The sequence below is a fragment of the Cavia porcellus genome, unplaced genomic scaffold, assembly GCF_034190915.1.
Source record: "Cavia porcellus strain 051 isolate PalLab524CR breed Dunkin Hartley unplaced genomic scaffold, mCavPor4.1 scaffold_25, whole genome shotgun sequence".
In the NCBI taxonomy this organism is placed as follows: Eukaryota; Metazoa; Chordata; class Mammalia; order Rodentia; family Caviidae; genus Cavia; species Cavia porcellus.
The window spans coordinates 6771639-6794001 of record NW_026947508.1 but is presented as its reverse complement, the minus strand read 5'-3'; the positions used below and the strand labels follow the sequence as shown (position 1 = coordinate 6794001).

Below are 22363 nucleotides of genomic sequence, written 5' to 3'. Positions count from 1 at the left end.
AATTGGAATGCCAGGGAGCAGCTGAGACAGTTTTATCACACTCTGTATAATGTGTAAATACCATTAAGTTAGACAGATTTTCTCATTAATTCTCAGCCCCAGTGACAGACCAGGAATTAACACAATTGATTTTCCAGTCCCTCCTCATTATCAATCATCCCCAGAACTCAGGCACATTTCATCTGCTCTACCTGGGCCCCACCATCTATTCGGAGGCTTCAACATATATTAAACTAATAAAGAGCAATGGGCACTGCCATGCCAGCTCTGGAAACTGGTGGGGACAAGCAAAAGAAACAGAGCTTGGGAAGGAAGTTGCTTCTCAGGCTTCCAGGTAGGAAGAACGGACAGAGCCCTCAAAGGCACAGTCCTGTCCTGCAGGGAGGTGGCACTGACCCAGGGTGCTCAGGTGAGGGTGCTGGTAACTCTCAGTTACCAACTGCTGCACGACAGCCGCCCAAGACTCAAAGGCTTAGGTTGGCAACAGTTTATTTACCCCAGGTCCTACCCACGGGCCATTAGGCTGGGCTCACTGAAGCCAGCTGGTGGCTGGGGTGGCTGAAGGTCTCAAATCGGCTTCACTTACATGCAGTGTTTGATGTGGGTCAAGGCAGGGGGTCCAGGGAGCCGTGGGGGTGGCTCGTCTGCACTTCACATGGCTTCTCGTCCTTTAGGGGGGTGGGGCAGGCAGTCCATGGCACAGCAGTCTCAGGAGTCCCAAGAGGCTGCGGCAGTAACCCCTTTGCTGTTTCTTGCTGATCACAATAAGTCAAAAGACCAATCTGGGTGCAATGGACAGGGAAGGAGACTTTACCTCTATACAAAAAGAGCAGGCTGAGAGCACATGGCTGGGGAGTGAACCCAGTGGCAGGGGCTCTTCCAAACAGGGCACCATGATAACCAGCCTGGGATTCTGGGGCCTCCTGCCTTGGGCAGTTTCTTTTTGGATCCTTCGTATGCAGACAGGGAGGTTCTGTTCTTCAAGACTGTTCTTGGTTCTCATGCAAGCAGGAGGGAAATGTTATCGCAGTGACCCCATCCAACCGCGAGCTAAGGGGCAGGAAGGAAAAGGGGATCAGAACACGCTGACCTCAGGTCCAGGTAGAAAGCAGCACGGACTACCCACGATTCTCCTGTCCGTGCCAGCCCATGCTCAGGGCGCTCGTTCAGCGTCAGTGATATTTCAGCAGCAGGAGCTGTCTCTGCTTCACGGCGGGCTTCGGGGTGAACTTTGCATTTTGGTGGCATGTACATCCAGCAGAGTGCACGGACTGAAGGGGTATCCTCTGGTGAACCTCCACGAGCACGTGTACCTGTTCAATCGGTGTCCACAGCCCCTGCTTGAGCTCCCCAGTGAGGGCCCCTACTGCCCTCTCTCCTGATGCCTCGGATTAATCTCACAGCACACGGTACGTGCAGGGAGTGTGTGTTAAGAAGCCTGCGGCCCAGGCCCCAGATGTAAGCTGTGATCCAGCACAGGGCTGTTGGATAAGGAGTCCCTGCAAGGGTAAAGGGAGTGGACTTGCGGGCTCCCCCATCCTGTCCTTGCATGTCCACCTTGGTCAAAGCCCTCGGTTCTACAGAGCCATGAATGGACAAGTGTGGGTGGATGTGACCAAGAGCGGAGGAGAAGACAGGGCCGCCCAGGGCTCAGCCAGGCTGGTAGGCGCCTCGCCAGGCTCCTTCCCTTTTCTCCCGGCCTTTATGGAAGCCCTCGTGTCTCAGGAGTGTGGAGCAGGTCGTTGGATGGCGCCATCAGGCTTGCTGGTGGGGACAGCAAGTGCTCCCGCAGTGCTTCCTGGAGCAGGAGGGAGGGCCACAGGGATCCACCTCTCCTCACCCCTTTGGCTCCGGCAGTCCGAAGCCCGCCTGCCCTCTGGAATTATCACAGCTCATAATAATTGTCTTTATGGAAATCATTTAAGGTGAATGCTAATGTGCCTCGTGCTGTGACTTTTTCAGGCACTCCGCTACGTGAAGGTGGAACAGCTTCTGAATGTTAAGCAGCGAGGGGTTACAAGGGCATCTCTGCCTGGTGGGCTCCTCCCCCAGTAGTTACCTCCTCAAGGAAAGGGAGGCTGGACAGGGGCCCCTGTACCCCTCAGAATTCTCCAGGTGGACCAGGGCACCTTCTGCCTGGGAAACGCCTGACCAGGGGTCTGCATACTTCCCGGGCTACCCCAGCTCAGCCAGGGTGTGGGGTGACGCGGCAGCAGGGCGCGGGTGAGGGAGGATGCTGGGCCGCCCTTCTGCCCCTCTGAGCTACGCAGGGAGGTACCCGGGGACAGTTTTGAGGGTCAGTTACGTGTGTGTGCGCGCACACACACACACCCCTCCAGCCAGGCCCAGGGAAGCTGGGCCCGTTCTTTGCCAGCTGTATTCACCCTGCTCTCTCAAAGCAGGAGGGGGCAGCCAGTCCGGTCCCCCTAAGCACAGCTCCAAGACCCTCATTCACGGCCCCTCAGGCCCCCCTGCCAGGGCAGTGGCCCACAGGCCAGCTGTTGCTCAGTTTTCTTCCGTCAAATTGTACCCGTCTTTCATAGCATCCCTTTCAGATCCTGACCCTCTGTCCCCCGTGGTGACAGGCGGATTCTTTTATTTTTTTTCCCCCTCTGTGAAAACCTCCTTAGTTATGTGCTAGTATTTTAGCAAGGACTGTTGGGAAATACAGTGCCTTCATTCCGAGGCTGACTAATGGTGGACGCTTCGGGACCGAGGCAGGTTGATGCAAAGCTATTTAGGGGCAGGCCGGCCTCAGCTCCCACTAAATCATAGCCATGCTGACCTGAAGCAAGAGGATGGACTGTCTTTCCAGGAAAGGCTTCTACCTGCAAACCACCACCCTGCTGTCGGTACTGATCGTCCTTAGTCAGTGAATGAATGAATGAATGCCCTTCACCCTTCCAATCCTCCAGGAGTCCAGGTGGAAGGCCAGAGGGACCAGCACCTCTCCCTTGAAGTCAGCTTGGGGTCCGATCTGGGTGACGATCTGAAGTCCCCCAGCCACATGCATCCAGACAGGACAGCCTCTCCCACGGCTGTGCCAGGAGCCCTCAGGGCAGGAGGGGGTCCTCTCTGTACCCACCCTGTCCCAAGCCCCAAGTCCTGCAGACCCACACACTTCCCCTCCCACTTCCAGAAAGAGCCGAGGTTCTATCTCCATTTTTCTTTCCTCTTCCTGCACTTAAGCGCCTATGAGGGACAAAGGGACAGGAACAGAGGACAATAACATCTGTTTTTCCAACAAGCTGGTGACAGTGCTGATCTAGGGGTGGAGCGCTGGAGCCCAGACAGCAGCAACTGGCACTCCTCAGTTCTCAGGGAGATTATCTCCCAACAGCGGGTCATCCTCACCCCGGGAGAATCTTGAGCACGCCTGCCAGCCCAGGCAGATCGGGCAGCCTCTGGCTTGTATCTTTATCTCTGGAGGGCCAGCCCTGGTTTCAGGAAGAACCAGGAGCCACAAGTCCCCCAGCCTCAGTCCTGCCTTCACAAGGCTCCAACCCCCTATCAGGCCCCGGTCCACACCACAGAACGCTGGTTTAGGAGGAGACCGGGCCAGCAGTCAGAAGAGCAGTTTCCTCTGCCACCAGCCCTGTGGCCTTGGGTTGCTGTGTCTGGAAACGGCAAGGTGTTAACTTGCTGAAAGAGCCTCAGTTTCCTTATCTATAAAATGGGAGTTCTTAAAGCTCCATCATGGAATTGCTGTGAGTCTCAGCGGTGACAACCCACTTTCGTGACCCTGGTTCAGGCCAGATGGCAGAGGAGGTGAGCACAAGGGTGGTGAGCCACTGCAGCGTGGGCTTCTGTAGGTGACTCCATCTACAGCCGCTGTCACCTAAAGCTGACTCCAGATCTCAGGGACAGCTGAGCTGGCTTCTTCTACAGGCTGCTGTTGTGTGTGTGTATGGGGGGGGGTCACTGTCCCAGTTCTTCATGTTCCAGACAAAGAACTGAGCAGGGACAAAAGCAGAAGCGAAGGGACAGATTTATTAGCCAGTGTCAGCACCTCGATGTGGCTTCCACAGCTTTGATCCAGCCGGGCAGTTCACTCCAGCAGGGACAGGTCTTCGCCTTTCTGTGGGAATGGGAGCTTTGTCCCTCTGAGGAGCTTTGAGGAACCGTCACGGCACCCAAAGCCCACGGGGAGGGGGTCAAAGCCACGATGGAGATGAGAATTCTATCTGAGTAGAATATTCCGTAGCGCCTGCTCCCCGGTGTGAGGTACTTGGTAGAGGAGGGTGCTCTTCGTGGTTCCTAGAGGGCTCATCTCGGGGTGGGAGGGCTCCCGGGAAGCCCATGGCCCCCGCACCCTCTGGTCTTCCCTGGCTGTGGTGGAGCTGTCAGAACTGGGGACTCTTGGCAGCTTTGGGGAGCCGGCTTCCTCTTCCCCCCTCTGGCCTGCAGGAACCTCCTTCCCAGTGTCTCTCCTCTGCACCCCTGAGGTGGGACCACTAGGCCCCTTCCGACCTCCTCTCCTCCTGAGACAGGCTGCAGGGGTAGCTGGGGAACCCCAGAATTCAGGAGGAGGGAAGAGAACGGGAGAGGACAATGGCAAGAGGCGGTGGCTGGGGCTCCCTTCACATTTTAAGAGATTTAGATCGAAAATGAGATTTTTTCTAAAAAAAATCCATCATGCCTCCCCTTCCCACTTCACATGAAGGTGAAAATGAAAATGACTTCTAACCCCGCAGACACTGCGTGTGGAATGAGAAGCGAGCGGTCTTGGTGGAGCTGCCCCTGCACTGCGAGACCTTGAGGGAGTTACCTAACTCCTCAGCCTGTGATGCGAGCCACACACAGACGTCCCAGGACATGGGGCGGCCTTGAGAGAGAGCCACAGAGAAGGGACGGCGAACCCCAAGTGTGCCCAGATCTCAGCACAGTGGCTGTCATCAAAATGTGCAGGCGGCCTGGGGGAGCTGCTGTCACCCCCCACCCTGGGCGGGCAGTTGGGTCCCGGGCAGGGCCTCCTGGGGACCCGGAGTCTGCTCAGCCGCAGCCACCGGCTAGGGGGTCATAGATTACACGGCGCTCTGCCACGCCTGAGGGATCAGCTTGTCTCCACTCCCCAACCCCGCTGGCGCCACCTCCCTCCGAGGAAAGGACGGTCCTTGTCCAAGGTAAAGAAGGTCCTGGATCTCCCAGCCCTCCCTCCCTGCAGGGAGCCCCCTAAGCTACCATTTCCTCCCGGCCCCTGTGGTTCCCTTTCATCCTCTCCGGAACCGCACGGAGATTGGTTGTCTGGTCATTGAGATTGTTTTACAAGGTGTGGCTGGCTGCCTTGGGTCCTGGTGATTTTCAGTGTCTACTCACCGACCAGGGTCACTGCCAGGGCCAGGGCCAGGGCACCTGCAGGCCCACACGGACACACATACCTGGGCACACACGTGCAGAGGGACGAGTTTTTAAAAATACACCAACAGCGCTGGTGAAGTGGACTTCTGGGGTTTTCTAGATGGTTTTCCTGCGTTGAACTCTGACCACAACCCAAGGAGACGCTGCCCTGAAGCCAGAGACCCCCTAGGCCCCTCCCTCACCGCCTGCCCCATCAGGCCCCCCGAGGAGCATCTGATGAGAAGCCGCCTTGACCAGCTCTGGCCAAGGCCAGCACCCCAACTTTTCAAGTCACCCAACTGGGACTCCAAAGTCAGCAAAAATGGACCTGGCTCTCCTGAAAGAAAGGCTCCAAATGAGCGGCCTTTCCATTTCTGCGTGTAACCCGGGGCGGTGCTGGAGCAGACCCCCCAGGCTTCCACACACCCGGCAGCACCCTGCAGGTGACTTCCACGTAACAGAAATGTGTTTCTCCAGCTTGCCTGAGTGGAAGTCCACGCCTGAGGCCAGCTTGGTGTGTGGTGAGGGCTAACTTTCTCCTGGTTCATAGATGGCACCTGTGGCCGTGTGGTGACAGAGTTAGGGCAGCCCCCTGAGGTCTTTTGTGTACTAGGAGCACTAATCACATTCTTTAATTTATTATTACTAATCCCTTTCCCCCCCAAATCCATTTTATTACAAGGATAAAAAGAAAAAAAAAAAACTAAAAATTTCAAAACGCATCCACCGGGAATCTCATTGTTGAGGGCTCTGTTTTGGAGGGCCAGACCCAAACCCTACCCAAGGCACCACCTCCTGCTGTCACCACACTGGAGGATCAGGGTTCCACAGGAATGCAGGGCCCCCAAACATCCCACCCGCAGCACAAGTCTCCACACAAATAGTTGTTTCTCTCCTTCTGTGTCTCCCTCACTATCTGATGAGCTCCACGGTGACGGCACCTTCTTGTTGGTTTTGCTGTCTTTGTAGGACCAGGGACTGAACCCAGGGCTGTCACACCGAGCTACATCCCAGTCTTTTTTTTAATCTTTTGAGGCAGGATCTGGCTAAGCCTCTACGCTGCCCATGTTGGGTTCCAACTTGTGACCCTCCTGCTTTAGCCTCCCAGGGTGTTTTTAGTTTTTAACACAGCTCCTGCTACTTATCAGATGCTCAGTAAATCTTCGTTGCCTGCATGAATGAAGATACCAGGCCCTGTGCTAAGAACGGTATGGAACATCTCATCTCAACCCTGATCCTCTGCCCTTTAGTAGGGAAGTCTGAAGTTATACAAAAATAGTTGCATTCTAACACATCCATCAGCAAGAAGAGAAAAGAAGGGATTCTTTTTTGTTTTCCTGAGATAAAGTCTCTCTATGTAGCCCAGAATGGCCTTGAGCTCATGGCAATCCCCCTGCCTCAGCTTCCCGAGGGCTGGGATTACAAGCATGTGTCACCACATCTAGCTATGTCATTTAAACCTCAGAATTACCCCGCAAGGCACACAGGAGGAGCCAGAGCTTAGGGAGGTCCCATAAACTAAGCCCAAGCTCTCTGCTCTTCGACAATCAAGCTCCTGGAGCCCACTAGACAGTGAGTGCCTGCTTGTCTGTCTTTCCCTGGAAACAGGGCCAGGTCTTGGTCACCATTTATGCCTCAGAGCCTGGTCGAGGGCCCATAACATACTTGCACAGTGAACCTGTGATTGATTTTGCAGCCTCACACAATGGCGCTGGGGAGATCAAAGGCTAGGTGACAGTCACAGGGAGTGACTCATCTGGGTCTGAACACTGGAGCATAGAGAAACCAATCACTTACACACACACACACACACACACACACACACACACACACACACACACACGCATAGGCAGCCCTCTGTGCCTCTCCCTCAGCTCTGGATGGCATTGGGTAGCCCCTCTCTGCTTGCTCAGGTGGGGTCCATGCGGTGCACCTCAAGTCTTCCTGGGATGCAGCAGGCTCCCAGCCAGAAGCCCCTGGGTGATGGCAGCCCCTAAGCCACGCTCCCCTTGGCCTCAGTGCACATGGCGCAGGGACTCCTCTGACCAGCGGGAGCTGAGGGCTCAGCACCTCTGCCGCCCGTCAGCGCTCCCTGGGCCTCAGCTCCCAGGCCGTTCATCTGGATTAGGTATGGGCAGCCCTGCCAGCCCCTCCTGTTTGTTCCTCAGCAAGGATGCATCAGGGTGCTGATTCTTACCAGGCTCTGACCTTGGAGGGGCAGGAATGCCCTTGGCACACCTGCCTCAGTGCTCTGGCTGTCTCTCAGGCAGCAGTCAGGGCTTTCTCCAGCGGGGTGGTCAGGGACAGGGGCCCACCAGCACCTTGGTTTCCAGCGGAACCATCACCCCCGTGGCCACTTCTTCCTGGAATCCTCGATCCCTGCTGTCACCTCTTCCTGGAAGCCTTCCTGTCTCCACCCACCCTCAACACACGGAGGCTGCTGGTGCTTATTCTCCATCTGACACGCACCCGAGTCCTCTCTCTTATTCCAAGTCCCCAGCAACCCATGGGGGAGTCTCAGTGTCCCCAGCACTCACATGAGAACCAGCTCCAGGTCCTGCTCACACTGAAGGTGGGAAGTGGCTCTGTCCAGTATCCCCCAGTGCACAGGCTTTCACCTGGACAGAGCTGCCGACCAGTTGCTAGGAGTCAGGCTGGGCTGCCCCACCCACACTGTGGTACGGCCCTGGGATCTGGTGACTGGGCCAGACCTGGAAGAGAAGAGGCTCCCAAAGGCAGGCAGACGAGGACGGGGTACACCTGTAACCCGAGGACACACCTGCCTCTCTGTCACTGTGGGTGGGCAGCAGTGTCCACAGCCCAAGATGGGCAGACTGACTGGGGACTTCAGCCCCACAGCCAGAGCAGGTCAGACAACGGTGCTTCAGGAGCCCCCTACAGCTGGTCTCCTGGGTTGGGGGAGCAGGCCACAGAGATGGGGGAGCTCACTTTGAACACTGGGATGCAGCAGAGCAGAGTTAGGACAGAAAATGGCACAGGGGCCTTACGACACTCCCTCTCCTCCCACCTGCAGGCCTCTTCCACCAGATCTCAGGTTCCCATTTCCCACCTTGGAAGGTGCCAGCCAGGAGGCAGCTGGCCCACCCTAATGGAACCTTGTCCCCAGGCCAGGTCCTGGGCCACCTTGAGGCCATAGTGGGCAGCCACACATTTGGGAGCAACTCTAGGAGCCTTGCCTTCTGAGAGCCTTAGCTGACTGTGAGGCCATGCAGGGCTTTTGATTCTTCTGAAGCCCCCCTTGGGCACGCGCCTTGAGCCCTCCCACTCCCAAGGATGGACCAACAGATCGAGTCATCGTGTGCAAGGCACTGCATGGCAAAATGCACAAAGCACTGACCCGAGAAGCAGAACTCGCACTGAAACAGGCCCAAATTTGAGGCACGGTTGTGTCGCTTACTACCAGGGAGTCCCTGGATGAGATTAATCTCTCCCTGATCCTCAGCTTCCTGTCTTTCAAAAAGACACCTCATTACCCTATTCATGGGGTCACTATGAGCATTAAAAGAATGTACTTAAACTTTACAACAGTGCCTGGCACACGGTGAGCAGGCGATGAACGACATCTTTATGACTGTCACTGTGTCATTCATCCAATACTTAATTATTTAGAGGCTTCCGAGTACCAGGAATGGGCACAGGATCTCAGAAAAATCTTAAGATCCCAAGTGGAATCACTCGTCCTGACTGCTCAGGGCCACCAGCCATGTGAAGCGTCAGCCGAGCTCTCACCCCCTCAGGAGCCCCACGGATCCGAGCCACTCCCATGCCACTGAGTCACTTAGCAGCAGCCGAGGGCTCAGTCACAGAGGGACTGCGCCAGTGCTGAGATCCCATGGGAAGCAGAGCATGTTTGCTACTGCAGCCCTCCCTCCCGCCCGCTGAGGGAAACCACAATAAACACACCGAGGAACAGACACAGAACACACACTGTGCCGCCGACATCCCTTTCCAGTTAAACCCACTTGTGGCTCCTCGGTGGGCAATTCCGAGTCCTCCTGAGGGAGTGATGCCAGCGGCAGGAGCCCAGGAGTGTGGACTCTGGGGCACTCCCTTGAATCACACCCCATGCAAACTCATCAAGCCCAGGCCCAGGCCAACTTCCTGCCACCTCCCACCCCCAGGCCTGATTGGGAGCCCATGACCAAGCCCCTCACAGTGCCCAAGCAGAGCTCCCACAGGTCCCCCATGGTCTGTGAGCTTCCTGAGGAGCCCAGGCTCAGCCCCGGTCACCGGCTGAGTTTACCCCACTATGTGGCCTCCTGGCTTAGTGGCTCTCCACGGGAGGACTGTCCCAATTTGAAAAAGGGCAAATTGCAAATGTCAACTGGCTGAGACCCAAGCGCAGGTTCTGGCCAGAGGCACTACTGTTACACCAGCCTGCGCAGTCTGGAGCCGGTAATGAAAGAAGCTGACAGTCCATTAGCAGCGGAGTGGTGGCAGGCCTGGGGAAGGAGCTGTCATCCACCTCACTCCAAGGGCTCTGGAGGGCGGAATCAACCGGGAATGTGTGAGCACGTGCGTGTGTGTTTGTTCATATATATATATAATTTTTTTTTTTTAACCAAGAAAGGAGTATCAGTGGCAGCTATGCCCCGTGGAAAGGAGCAGACAGCAATCTGAAACCCAGGGGAAGGAATGTCAACAAGCCGCTGGTATTGTGTCCTCCTGTCCCCTATGGGCAGCTCTGAGAACAAACAGAACAACTGCATGAAGGACTGGATGACCCTTCACGGTCTTTTCATCCAAGCACAACCACTGTGACTCTTCCCTTCAGTGCTCTGACAAGGACGCTGCCCCAGTTCCTGGGAACTCACCACCTACCGGGATGTTGTTCTTCCTGACCCAGAGCTTAAACTGGGGCCACGTAACTTTTATCTATTGCGTCTATATTTTGTCTTTGAAATCACACACACATACGCACAGAACCCAATCCTTTTCTACCCAAGACGGCTCTTTTGTGGATCTGCTTTCCATGCAGACGTGGTCTAATGCGCCCCACAGTCTGCCAACGGCTTTCTGGACAAGATCCAGCCTGCTAATCGCATCTTCGAAATGTGATTCCCACACTGAGAAATGTAAAATCTCTGCTGCAACTGTTCCCAGAGCAACCTGCATATGCACACGCACACTCGCACACGTAGAAATCATCGCCCCTAATTGTATTTTCACCCATTCCGCATTTCACCGTATTACTAAACGCCTTCCTGAAGTCCGAGTACATCCTATCCATGGTGTGTTCTTGATTGACTTTGTCCAGAAACAGGAAAAGCAGGAGGCGGGTGCCCAGGACCAGCCCCTTCCTAGCCCATGTGTGGGGATGCTTGTTCCGCACAGATCTCCTATTCACCTGCCTCAGATGACATTAACCTTCATAGGGGTCATTATGGCCTCCAGCTGAGCTATGGGCCAGGCAGAGACAAGGTTCTGGTGTTAGCACAGAAGGAACAGAGAAGTCAGGAAGATGACCATTTAGTGTGATGTGTCCACGACTTCTTTCCCCTCCGGGTGGTGAAGAGGCCAGCAGTGGGCTTCCAGTGTCCTCTGGGTGGGATTTTGTGCAAAGGAACAGCTAAGGGTAGAGAAGAAAGGTAACGCTTTAAATAGGAGAGGTAGGTGGGGGCGATCACAGAGCAAAGAGCAGTTCGCTAGGACTGACAGAGAAAAAAGGGGGTGGCAGGGACAGGTGCCCTGCAGGCCCACAGCATCTGTCAGCAGGAGGGGGCCTTCTGAACCCTTCAAGGGCAGCAGTGTCAGACAAGGGCAGATCCCAGGTGATGAATGCAAGGAACAAGAGCCCAGCCCAAACCCCTGGCCTCTGGACCCAGAAGCCCAGATCCTGGGGGACAGCAGAGGGGTGGGAGGACACCCAAAAGGTGATGCAGGGTTAATGTCTAGTGACTCCCCAGAAAGCAGCCAAATAAATTTGACTCCAGAAATAAAAGAACACAGCCAGGTGTGGTAGTGCATGCTGGTAATCCCAGTACTTGGGAGGCTGATAGGATTGTGAGTTCAAGGCCAGCCTGGGCTACAGAGCCAGACCCTGTCTCAAAAAGAGAGAGAGAGACAAACAGACAGACAGACAGAGAAAAGAAAGTGAGCTGTCACACATAGTAGTAGCTCCCCTCTTTTTTCCATTACCGGAGACCATACTCACGACCGCCTGCTTGCAAGGCAGGTGCTTATGCCGCTGAGCTAAATCCCCAGCCCCAGTGGCTCCCCTCTCAAGCACACTGCTGATTTTGGAAACATAAGAATACCACTTTATATTTATTCCTGCTCGCTGTTTCCCTCTGACCTGTCAAAGCAGCCTTCTGATTTATGAGCGTCCTAATTGCCAGTCATTTTATAAGCTCTTCCTCCAAGGTTCATGAAGCCTGCAATTGGGGCTGCCTCATTCCCATCCTTAATAAAAGGTGCCGAATCTCACTTGGCCAAGGGCAGAGGGCAGAGCTCCTGCGTGCCTGGAGGCTCCCTGCCTCGCTGGCTGTCACTCTGCCACAGCTCATTCATCTCCGGGGATTTATCTAAGGACTGCTATCCACGCCACAGATCTCTGCCCTGTTCGTAAGGACATACTGTCAGGCGCCCAGCCGAAACTCAGATGTACTCAATCTGCTCCTTGTTCTCAATCTATCAGCACAGTGACCCTATCAGAAGAAAGAAAAACACAGGCAGGAAGAAGGAAAAGAGGCCAAGGTGGCCTGACGCTGCCTGCCTCTGAGTGGCCTTCCTAAAGGCCTTCAAATCCGGCCGAGCCATACCCAAGTCCATCACCAGAGCTCAGGCACCTCTCTCCCACACAGAATGGCCAGGTGTCCTTGCCCTAGTGTCCTGTGGGTTTATGCATCGGAGTTCACAATCCGACCACAAGAGGAGGGAAGCAAAGAAGAACTGGAAACCAGACCACTGATGATATATATGTATTTATATATATTTTAATTAACAAGTCTACAGAAAACCTTCATGAAATCATGAAATCAGAGGTCTAATACAAATCATGGTGTCCTGTATATAAAACCTGGCATCAAATATGGCCTTTGGAATCATTTCATATAAAAATACGCATTAAAATTTGCACAGGAGCCCGTGTAGCCGCTGACTGGTGATTCTGAGGGAAGCAGCCTCGAGGAGGCCTGGCTAGTGGACGCGGGAGGCCCTGCTCGGCCAGCCTCCAGGCGAGCCCCACAGGAGAGTGGCCAGCTCCCAGCAGAGGCCAGAGGCAGGACCCCCGTGAGCACCAAAGAGCCACGAGCCTGGCAGGAAAGAGCAGTGGTGCCAGAAGAAGGGCAGGACAGGAGGTTTGGTCTTCTTTACTTGGTTTCAGGGCTCTGAATATCATTCCCGGAGCCTTGCTCTCTGGTGGACAAATTACTCCAATTTAGAGGAATTTTTGTAATTTCCAACTGCTTTTCTCAGGTTAAGCTGACCAGTTCTAACTTGAGGAGCCAAATCATAAGGGGCGTGAACACGAAGGACTAATAATGAGCTCTTATGTCATGTTCTGTGGGCCAAGACCTTGAAACACGCCCCGGGACGGCCACTCACAACAGGAAGTAGACGGAGGGCGATCACACCATCTGTTCAGTCCTGGGCCACAAGCAGCTGAGCCGTCGGAGCCCAGACGTCACAGAGGAAAGCAGTGCGCTCAAGGCTGCGCCCACGGGGTGTAGCCTCGCCGAGGGCTTCAGCTGTCCACATAAGGCACAGCCCAGCGAGGGCACAGCCCATACTGCACGGCCGTTTCCAAGGCCAACTATGGTTTCTCCACTGGCGGGGCTGTCGCCCTGGCTGGTACGTCCCCGGGTTTCTGCACTGCCCACTCGGTGGCTCTGTGGGAAGTGGATGTGTCCATGACAGGAAGCACACGTGGGAACAGGGCAGAGGGACACAGGCGCAGGGTGGACAGAGGGGAGCACCAGGACAGGCGGCTGGGAGGAAACGGCCCTGTGGACTGTAAGCGGCCTCGAGGACAGCAGTGCCCCTGTGACTTCGGGGCTCCTGACCGTTACTGAAAGGGCCGGGCTGCTTCTCGTCAGCCTAGCGGATCCCACAAACAGAAGACCGCTCCTCCGCTCATTTCTACCCAAAAGCAAGTGGTCCTCTCAGCTGCCTCCAGGGTGGGGTTTTCTTCCTCCCAGGGTGACCTGACACTCAACTGCGGCAAAAGGGCAAGGAGAGGCAGGGCACAGGGGTCCGAATCACAACTCGGCAGAAGCCCGGTGCTTCCTCTCGGGGCGGCATCTGCCAGGGCACCGTGCTGAGTAACGGGGCCCAGGACCAAGGACCACTTTTGCCCACTCGGCCAAAACATCAGGATGACACCGCGCTATGGCTCCTTCAGAACAGGAGGCCAACTGGTGGCTCCTCTGTGACACTTGAGGACAGTCCCCAGACATTCTGCCTGGAACAAGCAGGCACTGGGGCCACTCCACTCTAAAGTGGCCTGACAACACCCTCTAGTGGAAATTAGAAATAAAACGAGGCCCGTGCATCCAGTTCCTTCTGGTTGCAGAGTGGTTTCAAGATTCTTCGTATCATGGAAAAACAGAAATAGAGCAGATGATCTTGAAGAACACAATAATGGGGCTGGGGATACAGCTCAGCGGCTCAACCTCTGCCTGGCAAACGCGAGGTTGTGAGTTCAATCCCCAGTACCAAAAAAAGAGAACATAATAATAATATAAAAGGCAGGATTCGCGCCCACGGGACTCACCCTGCCACGTCACATTCCCTCATGGGAGCTCTGGCTTCAGTTCAGTCCAGGGAGGCGGGGAGTGCTGCTACGCAGGGAGCTGCCGGTGCCCTCAGAGCTTGGGCAGACTGCCCGCCGGGGCCAGGATGATGCCAAAGACGTAGAAAAGGCCCAGTAGGAGGTTAAGCTTGGCCGTCCTCTGGGGCAGTTTGTTGAAGGCCTGGCTGCGGAACTGCCTCTCCAGGGAGAAGGCCATGGGGATGGTGAGCAGGGGCAGCGCCAGACTGATACTGCAGTGTGTGGCCAGGATGCTGAAGATCAGGTAGGGCAGGAAGAGCAGGGTGTTGTAGAGCACGTAGGAGCAGGTGGGGCCAATGAGGATGGCCAGCGTGACGATGCCGGCCTCCCGGTCGGACTCCATGTCCCTGGAGTTGTTGGAATGGAGGATTGCCTCGGTGCTGAGGGCCAGGGGGATGGCATAGACCAGAGGGAAGACTGCCAGCGACCCCACCTGGACAGCGTAGGCGAACATCACGGCCAGCGGGCCAAAAGTGATGAGGATGACGAGGTCTCCCAGGGCCACATACTTGAATCCAATGCCTGCGGCCAGAAAACCCAGAGAGGGGGTGTGAGAGCAATGGCTGAAATGGGGGGCTGCTCAGCAGCAAAGATGGGCCACATCTGGCAGGCGCAGACTGCGAGGGTGGCAGGCACTCATCCGGTCCCCCAGCGCAAACTCTGACTTTGCCCCCAGTGACACCAGGACTGAGAGAAACCCGGTTAGGTCTCAGAATCCACCTGCGCGGATTCACACCCACCAGTGCCTGCCTACTGGGACCCAAAACAAACTTCCGCAGCAAAGCCCACTGGCTCCCATCACCCAGTTCAGTGGAGCAAAAAGGCCCTGCAACCCAGTCCTGAATTCCCCTTTCTCCAGCCTGTGAGACTCGGTCAGATCCGCCCTCCACGGGGTGTCCACCCAGCCCCCTTCCCACCCCTCCTCTACACCCCCAGTGAATCGTAGGGACAGTTCAAGGTCCCTGAACGCCACGTAAAGAAACTTTCACCCATGTATGAGTAAAACAGCCAGGCCAGCAAATGAGCACACTTGCCCTCTTGGTTCCCAGGAAGTTTAGATGAAGCCAGCCCTGACATCCACTCCTGCCCGCTGCCTTCCTTCAAAACCTGTCCAGCCCACATCTTTCAAACCTGCTGCTGCCTTCTGTTCCCAAAGCCACGCCATCCTGCCTCAGTCAGTTCGCAAGTCCAAGTCAGGGCACTGGATGCCCGGAAGACACCCTCTCCTGAATGGTTTCCGGGCAGGATAGGTGAGAGGTGCCCCCCAACAGGAGGTGCCTAGGGTTCAAACAAGGGTTCCACAAGGTGCCTCAGGGTTCAAACACAAAGAGCGCTCTCAGGTGACCAGTCACATCTTTTTTTTTTTTTTTTGTCTTTTTCCTTTTTACGGTACCAGGGATCGAACTTACGACTGCCTGCTTCCAAGGCAGGCACGTATGCCGCTGAGCTAAATCCTCAGCCCCGACCAGTCACATTTTAATCACTCTAAAATAGTGACAACGGTCTGAAAAATCACAGGAGCCAAGGACCAAGACTGAGGCCAGGTTTACCTGCCCAGTAGCAGCCAGGTGCACTGAACTGAAAAGACCCCGCTGGCTTCTTCAGAAAGAAGCATCCACAAGAAGGGCACCACTGGCACGGCCTCCAATCTCCCCAAACGCCAGCGAGCGAGGCCTATGCCTTGAGCCCCCAGCTCACCATCACCTGGCTGTCTGACAACCTGCCTTCAGCAGGAAGTTTCTCCAAGTGGACGCCAGCTCCAGGTTTGAATTAGTAAAATGAAATCCCTTGCAATATGGCCCTCGTGTAGGGGACTCCCTGCCCAGTGACGATTCCAGCCAGAATACGCCCAGCCAGTTCTAGCAAGCTCCACAACAAGCTGCTGCCCTTCTTTGGCTTATTTCCTACTCCCCAAGCCAAAGTCAGAGCTCTGGTGTGGAAGCAAACACACACAAGACAGCCTTGACCTTTGGCTAGATCCTCCAAGAACACCTCTTCTTATCACTGCAAAAAACTGGCTTCAGTGAAGTGGGACAGAGATGCAGGTCCCCACCTTAAATAGGTCCTATGCCAAAACAAGCATAAACGCACTCAAGGAGACAAAGATTTGATGACCTTCTTGAGATTATCTGGCACTGGGAAAAAAAAGAAAATAAAAGCCCTTGGGGAGAGAGCTGTTGCCTAAGTGATTCAGTTTCTTTTTTTTCTTTTTTCTTTTGTACCTGGGATTGAACTCAGGTGCTTATGCCGCTGAGCTAAACCCCCGGCCCACCTAAGTGATTCAGAAATGCAGCCTAGCCTTACTGCTGGCCCACGCTGTAATTCCAGTACTCACGAGGCTGAGGCAGGAGAGTCATCCTGAGTTCAAGGTCAGCCTGGGCTACATAGTAAGTTCAGCCAGTCTGAACTACATAGCGAGACTCTGTCTCAGAACAAAACGAAACAAATGTGGCTGGACAGGGCATGGTGGTACACAGCTCTCTCCCCAAGGGCTCTATCATTCTTTTGATGCTATAATCCTAGCATTTTGGAAGGTTGAGGTAGGAGGATTGCAAGTTAAAGCCCAGCCAGGACACTTTAGCTCAATTTTGCCTCAACATGAAAAAAAAAAAAAAGGCCAGAGATATAGATCAGTTTGAAAGCCTGGGGCTCAATCCCCAGTACCAAAAATAAATTTTTAAAACATATATATGTGTGTATATAACATATATGTGAATTTCTTTCCCATTCCACACAGGAGTTTCCTTCCAGACATACCAACCCCTTAACACCATTTTCTGAATGAGCAGCTCGGTGAAACACTCAGCCTCTCATCCACACAGCAGCCAGAATTAATCTGCGAAGACATAAATCAAAGCGTTGGCAAGGATGCGGAGCCACTGGAACGCTCATTTATTGCTGGTGGGAATGTGAAATAGTATCACCACTTCCAAAAATGGTCTGGCAGTTTCGCAGAAAATGAAATATCACCTATCCTGTGCCCTGACAGCTCCATTTCTAGGCATTGACCCAAGAGAAATAGCCAAACTACACACAGGTCCCTGCACGGGAGAATAAAATGTGGTATATTCATCAACGGAGTGCTATTCAGCAGTAAAAAGGAGTTACTGACACACATAACAACTTGATACGTTTTGAAAACATCATGCTGTGCAAAGGAAGCCAGACATAAGCGTTTGGAGGGAAATAAATATGGCACTCAGCAAACAGTTCCATCTGTACGATGTTCTAGAACAGGCGTAACGAATCCACGCGGAAGCTAGATGTGAGTGTATCGCTGCTCTGCTTCACATTTCCAGTGTGTTCATTCGTGAGTATTTGAACCACCACCGACCAGCCACTGCCTGGGCACTGCGGGGTCAGCTGAGAACAAAGAGAGAAGCATCCCTGAGCACAGGGAGCTCAGGGCTCGGGCAATCACTGCCCAAATCACCGCCCTTTTACCCGGCACAGGTGCAGCAGAGGGCAGTCTGTGCTGTGCAGAAAATAAAGCAGAGAAGAGGAGCGGGACAGGGTGGAAGGATGCAGGGGAAGGCGTGTGATGCCAGCAAGGGAGAGGGCGAGGCCTCATGGCACAGGTGGCACCTGAGCAAAGGGGGAAGAAGTCAGAGTGAAGCCTCCAGCCAGACGGGGCAAGAGCCTTCCAAACAGACGCAGTCAGGGGTCCCGAAGGTACTCCGAAGGAAAGCAGGATTTGCTGCTGAGCGGGGTGAGCGTGAGAAGACCCCAGGAGGAGGCTGACTCTGGGTTTGAAGAACTAGAAGGAGGCAGTGGCTGGGGTGAGGCTCAGCGGTAGAGCAAAGGGGGAGCAAAGGGTACCTCTACCTCAGCGGTAGAGGGCCTGCCTGGCATGCTCAGGGCGCCGAGTCTGATCCCCAGCACTGAAAGAAATGGGAAAGCCATGAACAGGGCAGGAGTGTGGGGGCAGAAGATCCGGAATGTGACCTGAGTTGTGTAAGCCTGAGGTGCCTTCGAAACCTCTAGAAGTTACCAAGTAGAAAGGTGGGTAAGGGCTGGATAGGCGAACACTCAGTGGCAAAGCTCGTGCGCCGTAAGCACAAGTCTCGGCTTCCGACCTGGCTCCCTCCCCGCAAAACCAAGTTGGATGGGTCTGGACTTTGAGGGTTGCCAACTTAATAATCTGAAGCCCCGAGACTGGCTAACACTGCCAAGAGAATAAGGGGAGACAAAGAAAAGAGGTCCACAGACAGCCTTGTTGGCTGGGGAGTAGGGAGGAGCCGGCAGGAGCCGGCTGATGGGAACGATCCGCCCCTGCGCCCTCTCAGTCCTATCCCAGGGGCTCTCGCGGCCTCTGGATCCAGACCATGCCAAGCCCTCCCCTCCCCAGGACATCTGCATTTGTTGGCCCTTCAACCCAAAGGACTCAGCGCCACAGTTAGCTTCGAATTCTACCGAAGGACCAGTTCCCTATCCTTCAAGTCTTAGTGCGAATGTCACCTACACAGAGAGGGTGCCGGGGTCCCAGCCTTCAGTATGAGGGGCGCAGTAGGTCTTCCAGTCACTGGGGGTGCACCCTTAAAGCCTTTTCCTTACTCTTCCATTCCCAGCCCTAAAGTAAACAGACTCTCCACCACACATTCCATGACTGTCTTGCTAGAGGCCAAAAGGCCACAAGTCAATTGAGCATGGACTGAAACCTCTAAAACCAAGAGCCAAGTAAACCTTTCTTCTTCTAAATTTATCCTCAGGTATTTTGTTACAGAAACAGGAAGTGATTTAAAACACAGATGGCTTGTTTACCACTAGCATCTTACACTTTCTATTTTAGCACCCTATTCATCTATTGATTTCCTTTATTTAAAAAAACTTTTTCTTTTTTTTGGTTTAAAATAGGATCTTACTATGTAGTTCAGGCTGGCCTTGAATTCATTATGTTACCCAGGCTGTCCCCAAACTCACAGCAGTCTTCCTGCCTCAGCCTCCTGAGTATGGGATTAGAGATGTAAACCACCACGCTCAGCTACCGAACTTTTAAATTGTCCCAGATTTACAGCTCACTGCCAGAACATTACAGTTTCTGGATCTTCCTCCCGCCCCTCTGGGTGCTCACCCACAGCGCCCTGTACCTACCTGGTCCTCCTCATGTCTACCACCTCGTAAGCTGGAGGGCACAGGGCTTAGTCCTGGTCCTCCTCAGCCTTTGAGCTCTCTCTGTGGCCCCCTGAACTCAGCATCTGTCTACATCCAGCTAACCATCTGCCGTCTCTGGAGCTCTAACAGACACTGAGATGCTCCAAGTCGATCTCCTGATCCGCCCCAAATCTCTTCTGCCCACCTTTCTCCGTCTCACATGATGGCATCAGCTGTACCCGTCCAGTGTCCAGACGGAAACTTTCGGTTATGCTCGTCCTGCTTCTCTGCTCACATTCGACCCGTCGCAAACCCTGCCGACCTCCAGATGCAGCCTGAGCCCGACGCCGTACCCCTCCTGCCACCCTCACCCGAGCCCACACCACGCTGGATACTGACCTGGTCATCTTGGCCCGTCCCTGCCCTCTATCCTTCACCTCAAACCTCAGCCAGTGACTGGTTAAAACACAGTCCCCTCCCACATGTCTTCCTCCTCAGAGCGAGGTCCAGTGGGTGGGCTGTGAGGCCTGCCTCATTCATGGGGTGCTCCCTCCCCGCCCCAGGCTGTCCTCTCGCTGGGCTTCCCGCTACTGTCTTCCTCGCTCACACACCAGGGTCCTCACTGTCCCTCATGTCCTCGAGGTCCATTTCCGCCCGACACTGGGTTCCCTACTCTTCCCTTTTCCTGGGCCTACCTTTGTCCACCATCTCTTACCTCCTTCAGACCAGCTCAAAGCATTACCTTTCCCATGAGGCCTACCGTGACCAAACTACTCACAAACAGTCCCCCGAACCCCCTTCTCTACGGTCCATTCCCCCGCCCCCATCACAATCCTCACTCTGAAATACAGTGATACACTGCAAAATGGGTACCGCGGTCGATGAGGGAACAAGTATATGATGGTCCTATAACAGTAACATAAAACAAGACCATGTTAGTGCTTTATGTGTTTACCGCACTATACTTTTTGCGATCATTTTATTGGATTTTTTGAGACACTTTGCTGTGTTGCTCAAGCTGGCTTTGCACTCCTAATCCTTCCTCAGCCTCCCAGGTGCTGGGATTACAGGGCAAGGTCTGTGTCTGCTGTGTGCACACAGAACAGTGCTCCGTACACAACGGTTACTCAGTAAGTAGGGCTTAACCCTCGCCATCACCTTAACCAGCTGCTACACCATGTGCCCTAGCAAGCTAACAGTGCCCTAGAAAGCTAACAGCTACGGTGCAGAGCACGGAAGTATATACCTGTAATCCCGGCCTGGGGAGGCTGAGGTACGGGGTTCGAAGTGAGTTTGAGGCTGGGCCAAGCTACATATTGAGTTCAAAACCAGCCTGAACTTCAAGACCCTGCCTCAGAAAACAAAGCAAAACAAAAAATTTAACAGCCATTTTAATCTCTTCAGATTTAATTCCACTGAAACTTGAAGCTATGGCATTATAAAATATGGTTAACAAGAAAAAAAAAAAAACTAGATTTTAAAAAATGCCCCTACGTGGATCTTTCGGAGAAAGGGTATCTCCCATTTCTGCTTCTCGTTGAGTTTTTTGAAGATTCCAGATAACTTAGAAAAGCATCACTGGATGTGGCCATTCACATGTGGGATGTGTTTAAAAATACAGGGGATGCTTCTGCCGAGAGCCATGGAAGAGAGAGGGAGGGACCCTCAACACAAACGGCAGCTTAAACCTCAGCAACAGTGTGACAGCTTTTTAACCCGGGGGTCTCAGTGGGTTGTGAGCTGCTGAGAGGTATTTTCTACTCTGTTGCAAATACTAGATCATGAATAGTGCATTAATGTGGAATTTTTTTTTTTTGTCGGTACTGGGGATTGAACTCATGACCGCCTGCTTGCAAGGCAGGTGCTTATGCCGCTGAGCTAAATCCCCAGCCCCATTAATGTGGAATTTTGCTTCAACCTGCAAAAAGCTGCTACAGAGACTCATCAAATGTTAAAATTAGTGTATGGTCAAGGTGCAGTGACCATGGAGACGGTTTGCGAGTGGTGTGAGCAATGTTGTAATGTTTGTGAGTCAGTTGAAGACAAAAAGAATGTCCTTCAACATCAGAAGTGTACAAAAAAAAAAAAGGTTGAAAGAATAAGTGAAATAATTGGATCAAAGAGACAGTTCAGTGACATTTCAGAGGATGCGAAGGTCAGTTCCATTCAGAGCATTTTAACAGATGTGAGCATGAGCTGAGTATCAAATCCGTCTCACGTATCTGACTGCTGAACAAAAGCAACACCCATCAGTAACTTCCTTGAGCTGCGCACTTGTGCCACGTCAGATTTTAGTAAACGTCATGAGGGGGCAGAAACTTGGGTCAGTGATTATGCTCCTGAGACCAAGGTTCAGAGTTCTCAGTGGAAATTATCCAACTGGCCCTGTGAGAGGAAAGTAAATTAGTCAGGATCCAGTGTAAAGATGAGCCTGTGATTTCTGACCTTGATGAGGTTGTGGGAGTTGAGCTTGTAACCAGGAATCCTGAATATTAGAAGAGCTTATTACAGCATTTGAGAAATGATGTGTGAAAAAAAAATAGCCTAAGAAATGGGCAGGCGGTTTTATCTTCCATTATGACAAGTCTGTGTCATGCATCACTGGATACAGTGATTCCTGTTAAAAATGTGATTTTCTACATTGCTGGATCTAATGTTGCAAATTCTTGCTCTTCCTCAAAGTCAAGAGGATCATGAAAGGTAAACATTTTCGATAAATTCAGATTATCAACGTAGCCGCCACAGAACAACTAAAGTCACACATGGACTACCAGGACCTTTTCAGGGTCCCGCTAAGTTCCCAGGCTGGGCTGGAGTACGTGGTCCATCTACCTGCCTCAGCCTCCCAGAGTGTGGGACTACAGGCATGCCCCGCCCAGCATGGCTTCACAACAGTCCTGGAAACCTCCAATATCAAAGCCTGGAATCATCCAAGAATTACTCAGATGTGTACATTCTTTTGTCACCCCCAGATACCTTCACCAGTGTCAGTGGGCCTCTCAGCTTGGTGCCCATTGACCCCTACAAGAAAATTAAGGCACTGGGAACGGGCAGGTCAATTAAATGGTAGGAGTACAGCTCTTGGCATTGGCCTTAATCTCTAGCACCTCAAAAAGAAAGTCCTGCCAAGTTGAAATTTCTCAA

The 22363-nt window shown here is 53.4% G+C and overlaps 1 protein-coding gene across 4 annotated transcripts in view; it reads right to left on the bottom strand.

Moving 5' to 3' along the window:
• The window catches only part of Ubiad1 (UbiA prenyltransferase domain containing 1), an 82589-nt gene that overhangs the window by 58057 nt on the left and 2169 nt on the right, over positions 1-22363 (bottom strand). Inside the window, exons 2-3 of one of the 4 annotated variants that reach the window (XR_010042940.1) lie at positions 14072-14650; positions 473-10927 (exon numbers count right to left, since the gene is read on the bottom strand). Coding sequence is in view for 2 of the 4 variants with exons in the window: in XM_003471430.5 (XP_003471478.1) it covers positions 14163-14650 (488 nt within the window). In the remaining 2 variants the exon portion in view is untranslated. Of the gene's footprint in view, positions 1-472; positions 10928-12265; positions 14651-20154; positions 21605-22363 lie in introns of those variants that run through there. The other 3 variants (XR_010042939.1, XM_003471430.5, XM_023565751.2) reach the window with 3 other exon arrangements.